At 34.5% G+C, this 21,398-nt stretch overlaps 2 protein-coding genes across 4 annotated transcripts; one reads left to right on the plus strand and one right to left on the minus strand.

The window, feature by feature from the left end:
• The first annotated feature begins 4,523 nt into the window (after positions 1–4,523).
• Positions 4,524–7,116, plus strand: LOC130969077 (uncharacterized). Its single transcript, XM_057894657.1, has 3 exons — positions 4,524–4,737; positions 6,285–6,507; positions 6,627–7,116. Exons 2-3 carry the CDS (start codon positions 6,289–6,291, stop codon positions 6,681–6,683), a joined length of 276 nt encoding a protein of 91 aa, XP_057750640.1. The 5' UTR covers positions 4,524–4,737; positions 6,285–6,288; the 3' UTR covers positions 6,684–7,116.
• A 71-nt stretch (positions 7,117–7,187) lies between these two features.
• On the minus strand, positions 7,188–13,087 carry LOC130969076 (uncharacterized). 3 transcript variants are annotated; one of them, XM_057894655.1, is made up of 12 exons: positions 12,825–13,086; positions 11,750–11,863; positions 11,463–11,573; positions 11,314–11,376; positions 11,124–11,216; positions 10,869–11,018; positions 9,323–9,400; positions 9,016–9,237; positions 8,853–8,939; positions 8,169–8,288; positions 7,783–7,875; positions 7,188–7,702 (listed from the first exon to the last, which is right to left on the minus strand). In XM_057894655.1, exons 1-12 carry the CDS (start codon positions 12,963–12,965, stop codon positions 7,643–7,645), a joined length of 1,332 nt encoding a protein of 443 aa, XP_057750638.1. In that variant the 5' UTR covers positions 12,966–13,086; the 3' UTR covers positions 7,188–7,642. The 3 variants fall into 3 exon arrangements, with proteins under 3 accessions (XP_057750638.1, XP_057750637.1, XP_057750639.1); XM_057894654.1 differs by having other exon boundaries at positions 11,103–11,216; positions 12,825–13,084; XM_057894656.1 differs by lacking the exon at positions 7,783–7,875 and having other exon boundaries at positions 11,103–11,216; positions 12,825–13,087.
• Between the last annotated feature and the right edge of the window lie 8,311 nt (positions 13,088–21,398).

Raw genomic sequence — 21,398 nt, forward strand, 5'->3', positions numbered from 1 at the left:
AATCATGAAAGCTTCTTTCTAATTAGACCCAACTATGGATCGAGTTAGGTTGCAACTTTAAAAACCATGTAAATGCATTTTTTGTCAGGAAAGAAGAAAAATATCTCATTTTCAAATATTCATTATCTGCTAGTTCCCCAATTGACTGCATAACGAGCTATATACTTGATAGTCAATTTTTCACTTTCACCTGCAAATTTAGTGAGGAATTTTGGGGCTTTGATTCCCCAAAGGGAGTTCAACTTGCAAAACATAATATGAAAATAGAGAGATAAAATAAGGTTGATTCGTCACCCCTATATTAAATCATGCCCTATATAAGATTTGTTCGACGGCTTGGGTTATGTTTTGACCATAAGCTTAAGCAGCATTATTTGCTTTAGCCTCGTTTACAACCATGTTTGGATGATTTCTTCTGTTTAAAATTACTTAAGGATAATTTGCATGCGATCCATGCACTCCACTATGGATGGTGCAAACGGTCGATTAATTGTCCCTGCAATATATCATCGATCCGTTGAGCTAATTTCTCTATTCTTGCACTATTATTTTTTACTATTGGATTTAAAACTGTAGCCATCTGTTGTGTGAGCATATTTACTAGATCATGATGACTATCTTCTATTTATTGTCGAAACACAACCAAAGATTTGACTGTATTTAGAGATGTGGTCCTGATTGGAGCCTGTCTCGACATCTCCAAAAATATAAATCCTCGTCCTATTCCAGTTGGCGACCTTGTGGAGGTTGTCGCTGTGCCTTGTATCGGAAACACATTTAGCATCATTAAGGTAAGTTGCGAGAACATAGGAACTAACCTCAAATATAGGAGGTTATTCATCAAATATTGATAAGCATTATAATTTACCACATTAGGATTATAGTTAGTTGTTATATCCATTGGAGGGTAACTTTGAGTAGGTGTAGGGTTATATAAGGGGTTATTCCTTGTAGTGACCATGCCTCCCATATATCCTATATTGGAATTTTTGAATGGTGGAGAATTATTTGGAAGTAACCCATATAAAGGCCACGTAGTGGTCACAATCGAAGAAATTTCTTTTGTTATCACAGGATCCATCCTTCGACTTGAGGTGTTTACTTGCGGAACGTCTATCTCCGAGCCTCTTGTATGTTCTCCAATATCTTTATTCAACATATCAGTTGAAATAGAGGCTCTATCAGACATTATTAATTTGTCACTGCAAAATTGCATGCAAAATTTGACACATTAACTTAATTCGAGTTCTAACGGGCGTGCCAATTTATTTTACTTGATTATTTGTTACCTCGATAGGGTGTCGAATTAAGCTTGTATCAAAATCTCAATTCGAGAAGTAGATATGACTCCTCTTAAAAGAATGGGCTCAATCTGAAATTTTCTTAGTGTTTATATCGAAACAAAAAAATAAATGAAGCTTAAACTAGAGAAGAAAGGAAGTAAAACTTGAAAATAAAATACTTAAAAGAAAAGGAATAATATAACATAAAAATATAAAGATAAAACAAATGAAAAGTTGACAAATAAATGAGAACTTTTAAATAAAACAACAAATAAAATTGAAAATTTAAAAGAAATTATAATACCTGAAAAAAAAAAAAGGAATGCAACAAAATAAATTAAAAATTGACTCTAAACACTCACATGTACTTGCAATCTATAGTTTTTTATGGCATTAGTGTGACTTAAATTTTGTAGAGTTTTATATGATAATGAAGTGTTCAGATAGAAGTTCCTCATTCTTTCTAGACTTCTTCTATTTATAGATTACAAGCATAAATTTGCAGAAGGCTTTTTCTTTTCCACCATCTGACTTCCTACGATCTGGTTTTTCCCTTTCTCTCGAGCCACGCAACAACCTTGCCTTGACCCTAAATGACCTTGTTTTTCAATTTGGACATTCCACTGTTTTCTCATCTCTTGGTTGCCAAACCCCACATTCGGTACTGGTCTATCTATTTGGATCATGTGCCATCAACTGATTTTTTATCTATATTTTTTTATCCAACTTATATAATCCAGTCGACGTCTATCTAATTCTATAATAGTTGAATTGAGACTGGTCGAATTTTGTATTAACAAATAGATAAACCTAACTAGTAGTAAGAAAAATATCAAAAGAAAGTGTTTCTAATTATTTGTCCCAAAATATATTTCACTTGTGCATTGCTATGGAAATTAGTTTGGAAATAACATCATCATCTTCCAACTTTTCTTCATCTAATTAACCACTTTTAACAAGGTAAAATTCAAATAAAATTTCTATTAATTTCAAGCACACGAACTAATATAATTTTGTACCTAGTTGGGCCTACTGATGCACTGTTATATTGTTCATCGTCTTAACTAGAATGAAAATTGAAGAGAAATAAATCAGAGGATACGTAAGAACAGATCAATAACTAAATTATTTAAAGATTACAAGGAGTATTACCATCACATCAGGCATTGGGTAGCTAGCAGAGGAGTATTAGACACAAGTTGTTGTGCACAAGTAGGGTACTTAGAATCCCCACTAGTAGATTTTGTTGTATCAGCCATTAGATCGAAGAGACTGTTGTTGTGCCAACATAGCAAGTTGTTGTTGATGAGTAGAAAATGGAGATGTCATGTTGCTCTAACATCCATCTAAAATAGTTAGATAAAATCATATTCAAGATATTGTTTTGACTTTACATTATTAAACTATGTTAATGTATGCTTGTAAACAACCGAAACCCTAGAAATTGATTACTAAACTGTGTTTAGAAAAACTCATGACTTTGACTATTTTGATTCACTATATTCATAGACCAAAACAAAATAACACATCTTAGGATAGTGGACAATAAGTAAATTCACTTGTTATGTTGTATTGAATTAGAAAAAGGATAGGTAAACAATAAAAATATTAAATAATGTGAAAAATAGATATATCAGATGTTCAATTTAATAGGTATGCAGATGATTATGTTTATTATTTTTAATTAGATGGTTATTTTTTTATTTAATTTATTTATGTACAATTAACAATGGCTAGATATTCAATTCACTAGGTTTGTAGATGATTATCCTAATGTTAACGTTTATGAGGTAATTTGGGAGTGAAATATTTTTTTTAATTTATTAGGTTAATTCTATAGCTTATTATTCATATTATTTACAAAAGTCATTATCCACCTAACAAAACCGATTGGATTATAACTCATACTTGAATAAGGTGTATTAGTGAACGAAGAAGGTAGAAGTTTTGCTTTGGGTTCATTACTACAAATATGTTTAAATAAATTAAGAATTTGTTGTGTGAGAGTGTGCACATCAAATAATGAGAACATATCAAGTTCAACTCCCTAAAATCAAATTAACAAAGAGGCTCATGATATCATTTTTGACGTCTTTGTAATTTTTCTAGAGCTAGACTTGGTATCTCTGTAATTGAAGGTTGTGTTGCTAAAGATGAATCTTTAAATAGATCTTCAATTCCAGAAGTTGATAACATTGTATTTTCATCTACTTTAATAATATCAATTATTTGATGTAATTTATTACAAGTATAATTAGTAGAATATAACTTTTAATTCTTAAAATTCGATGGCTTTATGTTAAATGAATTTTTTTTTTTGCAATATCTTTCTTTTTTGTGAATGAAAAAATTTAGTAAAAACAAAAAATCTAAAATTAAATTATTTGTTAAATATAAAAAGCATGTATCGTTTATAAAATATATCATTTTTATTTTCGTAGCCTCTTAAATTTTTCCAAGGTTCATTTGTTAATTTGTATTTTTTAAAATTATTTTTGTCGATGTTATAAATTTTCAGATATTATTTAACGATGAAAATTTAAGTGCAGTCACTTTTACGTAAAGTTGATAGTTGAGAGACATTAAATAATTTGATTGATTTGACTAAATCTTTATCTAATAGCTCTCCGTTATCAACTTTATATGAAGTTGACTGCACCTGAATTTCTATCTATTTTAATGGTTTATTTTTATTTATTATAGTTTGTGTTTATATTTCAAAGTTTAATGGTAAAGAATTGATTTATAAACAAAAAATAGAGTTAGGGGTGGCAACATGCACTCTATTCGTGATACTCAATTGGTCGAGTAGGATTGTCAATCCGATTTACAGTGAATATGGTAGGGTGTGGATAGAATTTTTGTACGGGTCGGTTAGGGTGCGGGTTGAGTCTCAACCCTACCCGACCAACCTGTACCTATATAGAGTGCGGGTTTAGTCTCAATCCTACCCGACCAACCCGTATCCTATATATGTGTGTATATTGAACTAAAGATTTGTTATTAAATGTAAAAAAATTTTAGCTATTAAAAAAAATCATTAATTAATAATTTAATATTTTTTTTACATAAAAATTAATTCTATTTTAGATTATCATCAAATTATATAATAATATCGCATCTTTTTATAATCTGTAGGTAAATCAAGTACTCATGGATTAAAAACAGATAAAATACGTTAAGAGTTAGAGTTGACTCTAAATCTTACCATACCTTACTTATTGCCACCCGTAAATGGAGTTAAATGAAAAAAAAATTAGAAATCTGAATGGAATAGAAAGTATTTCAAAAAATTCTAATACTTGATACCCGGTAAATGGATTGCGGCACGCAACGTCGTTTAATCTGCGAATCATCTTCTTTCTAACGGTGAGAATCAAAGAAAAAGGGCATCCACCAAGGCTTCGAAATTCAGCGACACAGATAGCATCATTCGTCTTCTCTGTTTCTCCTTGTAAGTTTCCTATTTCTTCTGCTGTTAGGGTTTCAACATTTCTTTACTTCTTTTTTTTTCCCTATATTTAATTTAATTTAAACAAAGAAAAATGCGTAGTCTAATAGGTTGGTAACTTATTCACTGGTTCACTCTGTTTCTGTCGGTATTTTAACTTCATGGGTTTACCTGTTGGACTCTTTTGTGCGAAAATTGTATTGTAATTTTCACGTTTTAAGTTAATTGAAATATAATATATAGGGAGAATGATAGATGGAGTATAAAGACTGAATCATTTAAGGATTTAAAGTTTTAATTCACTTGAAGTTTGTTCAAGGCCTTTGCTATGGTTGAAAAACCTTAGTTTAGTCGTAACCTGTCATTTGCTGAAAGCTAAGCTCTTCAAATTAATACAAGTGTTTAATTTGAATTTGATCTTGTTTACTTCTACATTGGCTCTATATACTGCACTTGAATTTTAATATAGCTTTGAAATTTTAATATAGCTGTTGAGCCAGATGGTAAAATTTCATCCTACTCTCTTATTCAACTTGAAGCATTCACCTTGCCAAAGGATATTAATGTTAGAGAGAAAGATAAATAAGTCCCGACTTAAATATCTCATATTTTAGAAAGTGAGGGGGCATTTTTGTATTTTCAATTTATCATGGATTTATTTGTCTTTGAATTAAAAAGTCAAGGACCAATTTTTCTTTTTCTCTTGATCTTAATATTCTGCTGCTGCTTGGGTCCTCATCTTTTGATTCTCTTAATTCGTGGGGGTGGAGTTGTAAATCGAAATAAAATTGTCATTTCTGCTATTAAAAAATAGCTTTTTTTTTTAAATAAAAATTTCTATCATATGGCAAATGGTTTGCAAATGACCCTTCGGTAGATTTGGTTGATAAGCCGACCCCACTTAGTGGGACAAGGCTTTGTTGTTGTTGTTGTTAGATTTGGTTGATACAAAATACATGTTGACTAGGCTTTTCAGTTTGTAACTTTTGAAAGTAGTTGCCTTCGTTTCATGGACCACTGGAAATCTGGAATGTTATCTCTGGCTTTTAGTTCTCAATAAATTTATATTCTGAGGTTGTATTGAGACCCTGAAACATTTTTGGAACACATCTTGCTGTGTGTTGGCTCTTTTTCTTGGGTATAGAAATAAAAGTAGTGATATACCTTAACATTGTAATTTTTGGTGTTTTTTAAAATTGTGGAAGGTACATAAATAGGAGGGTCTGATTTCTGTACCTCAAAATTTTTTATTTTTTTAACACAAATCTGATGGTCCAATTTCTGTACCTCTCACAAATCGAACGGTCCGATTTCTGTACCTTTAACAAATCGGATGGTCCGATTTCTACTTCTCTAATTAAATAGTTCCACATTTGAGAATAACTCGCCCAACAGTCCACATTTCAAAAAAACACCATTACTACTCCAATATCAAAAACAAAAAAGTGTAATTTAGAAGGTTATATACTTATATTGCGCCCTTTCAGATTTTGCTTTCCATTTGTTTGCTTGATGAATTTGTTTTTATTGATATTTGGTAATTTTGGAAGAAACATGGATATGGTTGATCATAAAGAGGGTGGCAATACCCTTGATCAAATGGATATTGAAGATATTGGCCGGCCTGAACAACATAAATCAACATGGTGCGAGAAAAAACAGGCTGCAGTTGATGAAGAAATGAAGAGAATGAGCCAACTGCCTGCAAACAGTACCTATGTTGTTCATCGTCGGAGGGTTCTTAATAAAATTCTGCAACTTATGACGATGCAGGTAGACTGGTTCAGTTCGTGTTTATCTACTCTATGTAGTTTTATTGTATGACTCACTATTAACAACCTGTTAAGTTTCATAATGTATTTGATTTTTAACAAGTTACCCTGTTACCTCAGAGAACAGTATCACAAGAGGAGGAGCTGGAGCTACTTTTTGCTGGGCTGTCTTTGTGAAAAATTTTCAATTAACCATGGTTAGATTTTGTAGAATCAGTTTTATTATCTTCAATGTGAGCTTGATGAAGCCTTCAAGCATTTTAATTTAGCTTGATATATTGTACCCAAGTAATTTATATTTATATCTTAGGCCTTTTTTGAAGCAACTAACCCTGTTTGCTTTGCTTTTCTTGCTTTTTCTTTTGTCTCTCGATAAATAGAGCTCCGGTTGCTAGTTTGGTAATCACATTAGAAGACCAAGACATGAAGGAAAGGCTTGTTTTTAAGTTTGTATAGTAATATATAAGCAGTTTGGCAATGGCATGTAATGCATGACCAGTGAGCATTTAGCTCTTTTTAGTTAAGCTTTGGCTCTATATTAATATATCACGTTGCTTCTTGCAATCATTGGCCTCTTACCTTTAATTGACATGGCTCATTTATGTTGTTATTTCCATGTTTTGTAACGGCTCTAGAGTTGGCATTAAGAAACAATTGTTATAGTAGCATTCCAGAGCAAAGATGTCCGATAGTATAAGTTTTTGTTTTAGGAATGCTAAACTACTAATCATCACATGGGCTTGAGAACATAATATTTGAACTTACACAATTCTTGTCAAAATTGACATAGATTGAGCAAATGTACAAAGAATCAAACTCCGATCCAAGAGTTCTATGTATAAAAACTTTAAATTCTAAATCCTAAAATTTCGGAGCAACAATCAAGTTTTTAGACATATTTTCTTTTAGTGGCATAAGACAATACTGGAACAGTGGAACGTATATGCCATATTGCTGCTGAACCAGAACTCTTAAATGTTTCATTTGAAATTCTCGAGCAGTAAAATCCAAAGATCTTGTTATACAGAATTAATTCCTGTTCAGTGTCATGGTAGCAATATGAATCATGTAATCCTTTGAATGCCATAACAATATGTTGTATAAGCTATACTTAAGTGAGATTTATACTCCATCCATCATAAAGATTTCAAAACTTCTCCAAGGACTAATCCCCACTGAGTCCAATGGGTGCCACCCTGCATTTTTGGCAAACAAAATTAAGATCATAAGTTAGCGTCAAGAAGATAACTCTCATAGCAACTCAATGTATGATTACTTGGCAAAATACGGCAAATGGTTCTCTAAGAGGTCCATCACATGAAAGTTCACTGGTGCTCCCATCAATAAAGGTTCCATCGGCAAATATTACCTGAGTTTGATGCAAAAAGAGTTACTTGGTATCTTTTGGGATAGACAAATAAGAATGTGAAAACGCACAAAGCGAATGAATCCTCTTGCTTCTTGGTTCGATCTTTCACTGAACAAGATCAAGTGTCATATCTGGCTATGCATTTTTTGGTATCATATGTCTTGTTTGAGTCTCACCTAAAGATCGTATTGTGCGAGATCAAACTTGATCTTGCCAAGTTAAAAATTAAATCGAGATGATTCATTCCTAGGTCAAAAACATAAAATATTTGTGCAATGAAAATCTGATCTCACCTCTGATGCATATCCAGGAGTGGTACCAGCAACTGGTTTGGTATACGAACCAACAGGAGAGCTTCTCTGAACAGCCTCGCAGAAAGCAAGGAGATGCTCACGACTTCGAAGCTGTACAGCCTATTAATAATGGAGATTAAATTCAATATTCATCCAAGATCAACTTATATTTTGAAAGGGATGAAATGTGACAAGTGTATATCATAATTTTATATGATTTACTTACTGTGGGATTAAGAGTCGGATTTACTTACTGTAGCGTTGTAAATCTTGGCATTACTTAATCTGAGCATAAATTTTATCGGCATTGAATTTCATTATTCTAATTGTTGAATTGAAAGTTTCTTTCTATTAAACCTATTGAAACTATAAAATTTCATATCATATACAAAATCAATCTGATAGTCCAAATTTATTTTGACAAATGTGCTTTTTTGAGAATGTAGGCAATCATAGACTATGTCCATCTTTTATTTATTTATTTATTTTTCTAAATTTAATATGCTTGATAGCTAAGCCAAATCACATGATTTAACAGTTGAATGATTGATAATATTCAATATTTCAATGTTAATAAAAAAAAAAACAGAGTAAATGGATCTATTTCCACATGTACACACACACACACACACACACAACAATATTTCATTTAAAGGGAAAATACAACAGAGTCAATAGCAAAACCTGAACTGTATCATGGCGAGGTACACGAGGGAGTGGTTGCACTTTATAGCCTTTAGATGCCAACACTTCAGCAATTAGGAAGGAACCCTTTACATGGAAAAATCCTCAGTACCAACTAAAAGCAAGACAAACACAATCTCTCCTAAATCAAAGAATTGAGTACCTTGATTGCTTCCCCGACCATCTGGGGAGAAAGAAATAATCCTTGGAAAAAGGCTCGCATGATATCACCAGGGGTTGAACCACAATCCACCCCAAGCCCAGGAGCAGAAAGCCGGGCAGCAGCTGCTTCGACCCATTTCCTTTTCCCAGCAACATATCCACCACATGGTGCAATTGTTCCACCAGGATTCTTTATCAAACTGCCAGCAATCAAATCCGCACCCTGCTCATGAATGTACAATGTAATACAGCAACACATCACAGTGCTAGGAGTAAAGCACCAGGAAATATGTCAAATTATCACATACCACCATGGGAGGTTCAATGCTCTCAACAAATTCTCCGTAGCAGTTGTCCACCATGACTAAGCATCCAGGGTTTTGCATCTGTACATATAAGTTGAAGGCGCATCATATCATGAATAAAAAATACAATGGGGAAAGAGTTTACATGAGCAGCCATCCAAGTAATATCTTCTAGAGTAATACGACTAGGTACCTGAAACATTTTTAGAAGGACTTATATATCCCTAAGAGAAAACATAACAAATTCTCAGGGAATTTTGCAATGGACTTATGGGTTCCTAAGGGAGGGAGGGAGGGAGGGAGGGAGGAGAGGGGGGGGGGGGGGGGGGGGGATTCCAACTTCTTCAAAAATTCCCTGTTCTATTACTTGGTAAAAAATCAATATATTTTTGAGGGGGGGGGGGGAAAGGGAGACTAAGAAAAGAATGAAACATGTTTAGTGCTACAATTCTTCAAAAACTTACTTGGTACCTTTTTTCCTTAAGGATCTATAAATCCATCGCAAAATTCCTTAAGCACTTGGACTTTATTTTTCTCTTAGGAACTCTAAGACCATCACAAAATTCTTTAGAGGCCTAACTATTCTATTACTCTATCTTCTACTATACACTCGTAAAACTATTAATGTCACTTTGCTCTCTTGCTTTACACCTCAACTGAGAAGGCAGGTTCTGCACATATACATTTGATGAGAGATTATGACAAAGTCATAGTAGAAGCACATAGATTAATCATTAATCAATTACTGAGATAATATCTTCTATGTTAAGATCCTAACATGCTTCTTTGGTATCTAACTCGGCTCTGGATCTCCACATTAAAAAATAGATCACCCATGTGAACAAGAAAATTTACAGAAGTTGTGGATGGAAGAAATAAGCTTAACAGGAACAATTCATGTTTGTGTTAGTAGCTTGAATTGGAACAACCCAGAGCTTTTGATAATAAGCTCCTTTGTCCTTTGAATGCAAAATAACTCAATCCAAACATACATAACAAAAACAAAGAAACTCGAAAACAGCACACAGTATAACTCAAATATAGTTCTATCATTCTCGAATTTTAGCCACAGTAAACCAAAAATGATTTGATACAAACATGTGAGCATTTCAAGTTTTAACATGCACCAGTTAGGACATAGGATGGTTGACAAGCAAGCATAAGGTATAATTCAAACTAAGCAAAGAAAAAATCAATGATGATAAAAATAGTGCCTATAATTCAATATTCAAAGTTCATATAAGATTCTGGACAAGATTCTTTTTTGGCAGGCACTAAGTTGGGTGTATTTTATGCAACAAAGATGATCTTGACTTTTTATATTTAGATTATAGACAAGATAAACACGATAATGTCCATCACGGAGTTCTATGGGAAGTTTTATTTATTTTTTGTTTTCCAGTTCTCCTTTGGCAACCCAATATATTGTGTAGGACTACCTTATCCTCGTCACTTCAATTCTTACCTAATAACATATCCTATTTTACAGAAACAAATAAAATTAAATAATAAGAATCAAAGACCATAAATCCAAAATTTAGAACCTTACTTTGATTATTTTTATTGCCCTTCCTATGTCGTTAACACTCAAACTCTGACGCCATGAATAACCACATGACCTCTGTATGAGTGCACATTTTGTTCCGGGCTTGACAGAAACTGTCAATGCATTCCAGTCAAGTCCACCATCCTCAGCAAGCTATTGGAAAAATGTCAGCGAAGTGTAAAAAAGAAGGCTGATGAGTTGAAAACAAGAATTGGAAATAACAATCTATCTGCATACTGGAACTTCTCTGTACTTCACCCCAAAATCTTGGAGGGAACCTAGTCCACCAGAGTCCCTTTTCCCAATTACTTCCTCTAGGGTATCATATGGTGCGCCGGCAACTGCCAATAACTGACAGCTATATTAGTTTAAACTGCACTCCAAGAATAAATTCAATAGAGCACTCTATAAGACTATGAATAAGTCAAAGAAAGATGAAAAATGTTACCTCATCCCCAGGCCTTAGGAGAGCAAATAAAGCACATGTGATAGCATGAGTACCTGAGAAGAACTGTTCATATGAAAACAGTGTAACTTCAAAATTGTTAAAAAGTACAAAGTAAGAACTAATTGTATTTAACACAGAGAAAACAGAACCTGTGATCGCACAATAGCAGATTCAGCCCCAAAAATTTCAGCAAAGGCCTGGTCAAGAGCCTCTCGCCCCCCAGCTTCATCATGACCATAACCAGTGCAACCACCAAAGTGCTGATATAAGTAGGTGTGATAACAATCAATTAGATCCCAAAATACAGAAAATAGTTATCCCTACATTATTATAACAACATCAGATGAATTTTTGTTTTTGAACTAATGTCAGATGATTACGAATGATAAATCAACATATGCAAAAACTGCTTATTGAAGTATAAGTGCATTGTTACATGAGATCCAAGTCGAGCATTCTGGAATGCCTTTAGTACACGGGTGCTATTGAATGCAACCAAATAATCCACAGCCCTGAACTCCGAATGCAAGGCATCCACTGCTTCCACAACCTGCACTGCACAAAAAAATCCATTACAGTACCTGCACAATCTATAAGTTTACTAAGCATGAAAATGGACAGCAATCTCCACATACATTAGAATTCACCAAAAAGACCTAGCCAGGATTAAAATTGATTGATCATGATTTAAGCAATTGGTTTTGCAACAAAAATGAACAATGGCAGATTCTTGTCCTACTAAGTCAGGGAGTTCTGCACAAATCACTGGAAAATTTTACATTTAGCATCAACTTTGTCGTGTAAGCCCTAAACCCTAACCCTTCCCCTCCTGCTGAAAGAGGGAAAAAGACCACTTAAAGCAATTTTATAATGTAAAAAAAAAACACATATTTAATTCATTGTTCTCTATAATAAAAGAAACACGATGTCATGTTAACTCATGTTCCACTCGGTTAAAAAAAGTAAACATATATTTAGTGATGATTATTGTTAGTGGGAGAGCTCACAGAGGTTTCCTACCAAAATCATCTGTCCTAAGAGTTCAATTTTCTCAGTCCTATATTGAACTCCGTTACAGTCCACAGAAGCACCAAAGTAACAACGTCAATACCAAAATAGTGAGGGGACCAAAACACTTGTGTTTTAAATTTGGGAACCAAACCAATTCATTTTAAACCTCAGGACTAAATTGATTCCGGTTAAAATTTTCAGGACTAAAAATTCAAAGAACTACCAAATCAAATTAAATAACTACCAACCATGATTTCTCATCGTCCAAAATTTCTATTGGCTGAAACATTCTTTTACAGTCTGTACAAATTAATCTAAAATTCTAAATAACTTGCTGCCATATTCCACACTGTTCAATGCTTCCCAGTTTACAACCAACAAGACGGTACAGTGAGATTCTAGGTTTGAAGAGGGTAAAAGTTCTTATGTAATAATATAAAAAAACGGTGAAAGAAGTGATGTTCTGTACTTGAGAGTAGTAGCAGTAGTGATAGCAGTACCTCGGGGACAAAAGGGTTGGCAATGGCACTATGAGTGACAGGAAGTGAAACCCGAGAGGCAGAAAGAACACCATTGGTTGCCGCTGAAGCTCGAATAGGAAGCGCAGGATAAGAAGAGGTAGCGCAGGATATGACGTACATTTCTTCTTCTTATTGGTCTTGCGTCCCTCTGTTATCTTGGTGTATCATCTGATAGATTATTCCCTTTCACCCCATGTTTGCATATTATCTGAATGTTTGGAGATATGATGTAACTAGCCAAATAAAACAAAAAATGAAATTACATCACTTTTTGGTAATTCCCAGATTTTAGTGTGCTACCAGCCTACCACACGCCAACCCAAAATAACCGGCCACTTTTTTTAGGGGCGGATGCTTTTAAGTAAAAAAAAAAATTTGGATAGTGTTTAATGTAGGATTTCATTATTCATTGTTCTCTTTTCTATTTAATTTTGATCTTATTTATAGAATTAAAAGTGAGAGATTACATTTATTTTCTCAAGTGTTAAAAAAAATGAAAAAGATTAATTTTCCTTTTTTTTATGCCTTTTTAGTTGGATTGAAGGATGAAAGTGGAGAGGAAGAAAGAGAAAGAAAAGAATGAGAATGTGTTTTTAAATTTTTTTTGGTATGTTTATATGAAAAAGAATAGGATAAACATGTTTTAAAGAGTTGATTATCTAAATCAATTTCTAAAATTTTTAAAATAGTACACTTTAGTCCTTTAAATTTTAAAATATATAAAATAATTTTAAATATTCATTTTTGTTAATCATTAATAATGATTACTGACGTAAAACATTAATTCGTATATGTAGTCATTAAGTGTCTATATGTGTACAAATTGATCAATTTTTAAAAGCTGTGTTTGTTTTTGTGGATAGAGATATAAATAGTAAATATAAAAAAGTATTTGGATAGAGAGATATGGACATTAGACATTAGACAGAGTGTCTCCAAAAAAAGGAGTGAGAGACAAAGGAAAAAAAGAGAGTATGAGAGATATGTCTATTTTAGTCATTTTGCATAATATTTCAATCCTATCCACAAAAACAAACGCAGACAAAGTGATGTACAAAACAATTCTAGAAAAATTTAAAAATATTAAAATAGGCTTGTAGTTTTTTTTTTCCACAGTATCTCCTAACTTGGCAGGTCAATGATTAATTCATCGCGGATTGAAGCTCAATTTAAAGGTTTGTCGTTGGCCAATGAATTGCTGCATGCACAAGGCGATATTCGAAACCCCGACCCTTATTTGTTTAAGCGGACTAGTCAGCTAACCACTAGACCAATCCAACTTAGTTTAAAATAGGCTTGTAGTTGAAGCTGTTTATGCTACCACAACAATTATGCCAAAAAAATTTAATTTTTTTTAACTTGGGAATATTTTTTAAGTTTATATAGTGTCAATATCTTAGGAGTATATAAGTATGTAAATAATGACCTTTATAATACAATGATCTATTAGATTTTGTCATTGGTATTATAGTTTCTACCTCACCTCAATATAACTATTATAAGTTAATGATTAAATAAGATTTTTCTTATGAGATTTTAGTGTTAGTAAATAAAATTATCTTTTAGTATGTATTTTGTTATTTTTTGTATTTTTTATTTATTATATATTTTTTAATAATATTTTATTGTTCAGTTTAATAAAAATATTATAAGTCATTGACTTTTGAAAAAGATTAAAACATTCAAAGGAATGTTTCTAAATTTTTTAAACTCTTCGAGAATTATTTTGTACGTCCAGCTCGCACACGTAGACACTTAATAGTCATGTGTTTGAATTAGCGTTCAACGTCAGCAATAACCGTTAGCGACTAGCGGAAGGAGAGTGTATTGTCTAATGGAAATAAATGTTGATGACTATTCTGTGTATTTTAAAATTTAAGGGACTAAAATATCTAATTTTAAGAATCTCACACACTGATTTTGGTATGTATTCTTTTTATTAAATTGTACTTTTCTTTGTTTGGGTAGATTAAATTGTACTTTTCTTTGTTTGGGTAGATTAAACGTGCCAAATGATAATTTAATCTGTATATCATAAAAAGACTTCTTCTATTTATAATAAATTTATGGGTAAAGTATATTTTTTATCCCTAATATTTGAATTTTTTTTTAAATATTCATAATATTTAGTTGCATTCAATTTTATTCCTAACGTCTTCAATTTGTGTCAAAATTACCTAGGACGTTAACTCTATGTAAAATGTTAGGGGCAAAATTAAATTTTTTTTGGAATAATTTTGATACAAATAAAAAAGGTTGGAATAAAATTGAATGAATCGAAAACGTTAGAGAACAAATGGAATGAAATCAAATGCAATGTTCTGAAAACCAGTTCGAACCGGCCGGTCGAACCGTGAACCGGACGCTAAAGCGGTTCGAACAATAAGAAAAATCGTAAAATTAGAAAATCGGCGTTGAACCGACAAACCGGCCGGTTACCGGTCGGTCGAACCGAACCGGGACCCGGCCGGTTTTTTAGCTGTGCAGCAAAACACTGCCGTTTTACATTTTGTGAACCTTAATTCCCTTTGTCCTTCGCACTTTCGTTTCACACTTTCACGTCCCACACCCACAGTTCAGCACTTCAGCTCCACTCTCATCAAGGGTCAAAGAGAGTGAGAGACAAAGAGAACGCCTGAACGCCATTACGATCCGTCGCGCCGTCAGCTTCGTCGCACCGTCGGGTTCGTCGCGCCATCAGCTCTGTCGCGCCGTTGGGTCCGTGGTGGACGAAATTGTGATCCATATTCTTTTGTATTTGTATGAAATCATTATTATGGCACCAGTTGAATTCACAACTCCGTTCAACTAACCAGCAAGTGTACTGGGTCGTCCAAGTAATAAACCTTACGTGAGTAAGGGTCAATCCCACAGAGATTGTTGGTATGAAGCAAGCTATGGTCACCTTGTAAATCTCAGTTAGGCAGATTAAATTGGTTTATGGGTTTTCGAATAATTAATAATAAAAAGAAATAAAAGGGATAGAAATACTTATGTAAATCAAGAGTGGGAATTTCAGACAAGCGTATGGAGATGCTGTGCTCCTCTTGAAACTCTGCTTCACTACTCTCTCTTCCAATCCTTCTTACTCCTTTCCATGGCAAGCTGTATGTAGGGCTTCACTATCATCAATGGCTACTTTCAATCCTCTCGGGAAAATGGTCCTATGCGCTGTCACTGCACGGCTAATCGTCTGGAGGCATCACCCTTGGTTGATAGCTACATCCCATCCTCTCAGTGAAAATGGTCCAAATGCTCTGTCACAGCACGGCTAATCATCTGTCGGTTCTCAATCAAGTTGGAATAGAATCCATTGATTCTTTTGCGTCTGTCACTAACGCCCAGCCTTCAGGAGTTTGAAGCTCGTTACAGTCATTCAATACCGGAATCCTACTCGGAATACTACAGACAAGGTTAGACTTTCCGGATCCCCAAGAATGCCGCCATCTATCTAGCTTATACCACGAAGATTTTGTTGGGGAATCTAAGAGATATGCGCCCGGCCTAAAGTAGAACGGAAGTGGTTGTCAATCACGCGCGTTCATAAGTGAGAATGATGATGAGTGTCACGGATCATCACATTCATCAAAGTTAAGTGCAACGTATATCTTGGAATAAGAATAAAAGAGAATTGAATAGAAAGGAATAGTAATTGTATTGAAACTTGAGGTACAGCAGAGCTCCACACCCTTAATCTATGGTGTGCAGAAACTCCACTGTTGAAAATACATAAGTGAAAGGTTCAGGCATGGCCGAATGGCCAGCCCCCCAAAACGTGATCAATAGTCTCCTAAGATGAAGAATAAAACAAAACTGAGACCAAAGATGTCTAATACACTAGTTAAATGTTCTATTTATAATAAACTAGCTCCTAGGGTTTACATGAGTAAGTAATTGATGCATAAATCCACTTCCGGGGCCCACTTGGTGTATGTTTGGGCTGAGCTTGATCTATCCACGAGCTGAGGCTTTACTTGGAGTTGAACTCTGAGTTATGACGTGTTTTGGGCGTTCAACCCCGGATCATGACATTTTTCTGGCGTTTAACTCCAGACAGCAGCATGTACTTGGCGTTCAATGCCAAGTTACGTCGTCAATTTCCGAATAAAGTATGGACTATTATATATTGCTGGAACGCCCTGGATGTCTACTTTCCAAAGCCGTTAAGAGCGCACCATTTGGAGTTCTGTAGCTCCAGAAAATCCATTTTGAGTGCAGGGAGGTCAGATTCCAACAGCATCAGCAGTCCTTTTGTCAGCCTTTTTCAGAGTTTTGCTCAAGTCCCTCAATTTCAGCCAGAAATTACCTGAAATCACAGAAAAACACACAAACTCATAGTAAAGTCCAGAAATGTGAATTTAACATAAAAACTAATGAAAACATCCCTAAAAGTAGCTTGAACTTACTAAAAACTACCTAAAAACAATGCCAAAAAGCGTATAAATTATCCGCTCATCACAACACCAAACTTAAATTGTTGCTTGTCCCCAAGCAACTAAAAATCAAATAGGATAAAAAGAAGAGAGTATACTATAAATTCCAGAATATTAATGAATATTAATTATAATTAGATGAGCGGGACTTGTAGCTTTTTGCTTTTGAACAGTTTTGGCATCTCACTTTTTCCTTTGAAGTTCAGAATGATTGGCTTCTCTAGGAACTTAGAATTTCGGATAGTGTTATTGACTTTCCTAGTTAAGTATGTTGATTCTTGAACACAGCTACTTATGAGTCTTGACCGTGGCCCTAAGCACTTTGTTTTCCAGTATTACCACCGGATACATAAATGCCACAGACACATAACTGGGTGAACCTTTTCAGATTGTGACTCAGCTTTGCTAGAGTCCCCAGTTAGTGGTGTCCAGAGCTCTTAAGCACACTCTTTTGCTTTGGATCACGACTTTAACCACTCAGTCTCAAGCTTTTTACTTGGACCTTCATGACACAGGCACATGGTTAGGGACAGCTTGATTTAGCCGCTTAGACCTGGATTTTGTTTCCTTGGGCCCTCCTATCCATTGATGCTCAAAGCCTTGGATCCTTTTTACCCTTGCCTTTTGGTTTTAAGGGCTATTGGCTTTTTCTACTGCTCCTTCTCTCTTTTTTTTTTCGCAAGCTTTTGCTATTCACTGCTTTTTCTTGCTTCAAGAATCAATTTCATGATTTTTCAGATCATCAATAACATTTCTCTTTGTTCATCATTCTTTCAAGAGCCAACAATTTTAACATTCATAAACAACAAGATCAAAAATATGCACTGTTCAAGCATTCATTCAGAAAACAAAAGTATTGTCACCACATCAATATAATTAAACTAAATTCAAGGATAAATTCGAAATTTATGTACTTCTTGTTCTTTTGAATTAAAACATTTTTCTTTTAAGAGAGGTGAAGGATTAATGGAATTTATTCATAGCTTTAAGGCATAGTTACTACATACTAATGATCATGAAATAAAGACACAAAACATAGATAAACATAACATTAAAAACCGAAAAGCAGAAAGAAATAAAGAACAAGGAATGAGTCCACCTTAGTGGCGTCTTCTTCTTGAAGGACCAATGATGTTCTTAAGCTCTTCTATGTCCCTTCCTTGCCTTTGTTGCTCCTCCCTCATTGCTCTTTGATCTTCTCTTATTTCTTGGAGAATGATGGAGTGTGATGAGCGGATAATTTATATACTTTTTGGCATTATTTTTAGTATGTTTTTAGTATCTTTTAGTTAGTTTTTAGTATATTTTTATTAGTTTTTAATTAAAATTCACTTTTCTGGACTTTACTATGAGTTTGTGTATTTTTCTGTGATTTCAGGTATTTTCTGACTGAAATTGAAGGTTCTGAGCAAAAACCTGATCCAGAGACTGAAAAGGACTGCAGATGCTGTTGGATTCTGACCTCCCTGTACTCGAAGCGGATTTTCTGGAGCTACAGAAGCCCAATTGGCGCGCTCTCAACGGCATTGGAAAGTAGACATCCAGGGCTTTCCAGCAATATATAATAGTCCATACTTTGCCCAAGATTTGATGGCCCAAACCTGCGTAGCAATCCGGCCTCAGAAATTCCAGCGTTAAACGCCGGAACTGGCATAAAACTTGGAGTTAAACGCCCAAACTGGCATGAGAACTGGCGTTTAACTCCAGAAAACGTCTCTACACATAAAAGCTTCAATGCTCAGCCCAAGCACACACCAAGTGGGCCCGGAAGTGGATTTTTCTGTCATTTACTCATTTCTGCAAACCTTAGGATACTAGTTTACTACTTATAGGACCTTTTGACTTTGTAATCAGTACCGAATGCGACCTTATGACATTGTACACGTTTTCTTCTACAGTATGAGTCTCTAAACCCCATGGTTGGGGGTGAGGAGCTCTGCTGTGTCTTGATGGATTAATGCAATTACTACTGTTCTCATTCAATCATGCTTGCTTCCATTCTAAGATAATACTTGTTCTTAATCCGGATGAATGTGATGATCAGTGACAATCATCATCATTCTCAACTATGAACATGTGCCTGACAACCACCTCTGTTCTACCTTAGATTAAGTAGTTATCTCTTGGATTCTTTTATCGGAATCTTCGTGGTATAAGCTAGACTGATGGCGGCATTCAAGAGAATCCGGAAGGTCTAAACCTTGTCTGTGGTATTCTGAGTAGGATTCAATGACTGAATGACTGTGACGTGCTTCAATCTCCTGAAGGCGGGGCGTTAGTGACAGACGCCAAAAGAATCACTGGATTCTACTCCGGTCTGATTGAGAACCGACATATGGAATGCCGTGCCGTGACAGGGCATTAGGAATCGTTCCAATGAGAGGATGGGAGGTAGCCACTGACAACGGTGAAACCCTACACACAGCTTGCCATGGAAGGAGACTTGCGTGTTTGATGAAGAAGACAGTAGGAAAGCAGAGATTCAGAAGATGGAGCATCTCCAAACCTCAACCCATTCTCCATTACTGCAGTACACGTAACCATTTCATGTTCTTTTGCTTTTTACAATCAATCCTGATAATTTCTGATCTCCTGACTAAGATTTACAAGATAACCATAGCTTGATTCAAGCCGACAATCTCCGTGGGATCGACCCTTGCTCACGCAAGGTATTACTTGGACGACCCAGTGCACTTGCTGGTTAGTTGTGCGGGATTGCAAAAGTGTTATTGCAATTTCGTGCACCAAGTTTTTGGCGCCGTTGCCGGGGATTGTTCGAGTTTGGACAACTGACGGCTTGTCTTGTTGCTTAGATTAGGACTGTTTTCTTTTTTTTTTTTGTTGGTTTAGAGTCTTTTAGTTGAGTCTAGTTTCATATTCTAAGTTTGGTGTCAATTGCATGCTTTTTGTTTTTCTTCTTTTAATTTTCGAATTTTTCTTGTTCTTAGTCCCTTTTTGATTCATAAAAGTTCTAAGTTTGGTGTCCTCTTTGTGTTTTTCCTTTAAAATTTTCGAAAATTTAGTGTTTGATTTTCTAAAAATTTTAAGTTTGGTGTCTTTTTGTGTTTTTCTCTTTCCTCTTTTTAAGAATCAAATCTTTTTCAAAAAAAAAAAATTTTTCAATCATATCTTTTTAATTGCTGTTTTCAAAATCTTTTTTTTACTAATTGATTCAGTTCTCAATTTGCTTTGATCTCATTTCCCCTTTTGATTTTCGAATTCTTTATTTTATTTTCCTTTTGTTTTATTTTATTTTATTTTATTTTATTTTTTTCGGTTATTTCAAAAAAAAATAAAAATAAACAAAATTTATCTCTTTGCAATTATTCTCATTTCCCTTTTGTCCATTATGGACTTAAGTGGAATTAATCAGTCCAAGAGGACTCTGGGGTCCTATGCTAACCCCATTACAGCTGTATATGGGAGTAGCATCTGTATACCTCCCATCAAAGCAAGCAGCTTTGAGCTAAATCCTCAACTCATTATCATAGTGCAGCAAAATTGCCAGTATTCTGGTCTTCCACAGGAAGAACCTACTGAGTTTCTGGCACAGTTCTTACAAATTGCTGACACAATACATGATAAAGAGGTAGATCAGGATGTCTACAGACTGTTACTGTTTCCATTTGCTGTAAAAGATCAAGCAAAAAGGTGGTTGAATAACCAACCTACAGCAAGCATAAAAACATGGAAACAGTTATCAGAAAAATTCCTGAATCATTTTTACCCTCCAAAAAGGATGACACAGCTAAGGCTGGACATCCAAGGCTTTAAACAAGAGGATAATGAATCCCTTTATGATGCCTGGGAGAGGTATAGAGGTATGCTCAGAAAATGCCCCTCTGAAATGTTTTCAGAGTGGGTACAGTTAGACATCTTCTACTATGGGCTTACAGAAAAAGCTCAGATGTCTTTAGACCACTCAGCTGGTGGATCTATACACATGAGAAAGACAATTGAAGAAGCTCAAGAGCTTATAGACATTGTGCTAGAAACCAATACTTATATTCTAGCAAGGAATTCGTTCCACAAGAAGAGGTCATGGCAGTAGTCAATGATCCTGATCCTCAAGAACAAATGAATGAGCTTAATCAACAATTGCTCCTGATGACAGAACAGT

The sequence above is a fragment of the Arachis stenosperma genome, chromosome 3 (genome assembly GCF_014773155.1).
Source record: "Arachis stenosperma cultivar V10309 chromosome 3, arast.V10309.gnm1.PFL2, whole genome shotgun sequence".
NCBI classification, from domain to species: Eukaryota; Viridiplantae; Streptophyta; class Magnoliopsida; order Fabales; family Fabaceae; genus Arachis; species Arachis stenosperma.

Excerpts from the sequence above, each read along its gene's own strand:
- LOC130969077 (XM_057894657.1), top strand. The coding sequence starts at position 6,289 with ATGGATATGGTTGATCATAAAGAGGGTGGCAATACCCTTGATCAAATG. Across the intron at positions 6,508-6,626 it reads TGCAACTTATGACGATGCAG|AGAACAGTATCACAAGAGGA; the intron begins GTAGACTGGTTC and ends CTGTTACCTCAG.
- LOC130969076 (XM_057894654.1), bottom strand. The coding sequence starts at position 12,965 with ATGTACGTCATATCCTGCGCTACCTCTTCTTATCCTGCGCTTCCTATT. Across the intron at positions 11,377-11,462 it reads CTGCTATTGTGCGATCACAG|TTCTTCTCAGGTACTCATGC; the intron begins GTTCTGTTTTCT and ends TCATATGAACAG. Across the intron at positions 8,289-8,852 it reads CTCGCCATGATACAGTTCAG|GCTGTACAGCTTCGAAGTCG; the intron begins GTTTTGCTATTG and ends CATTATTAATAG.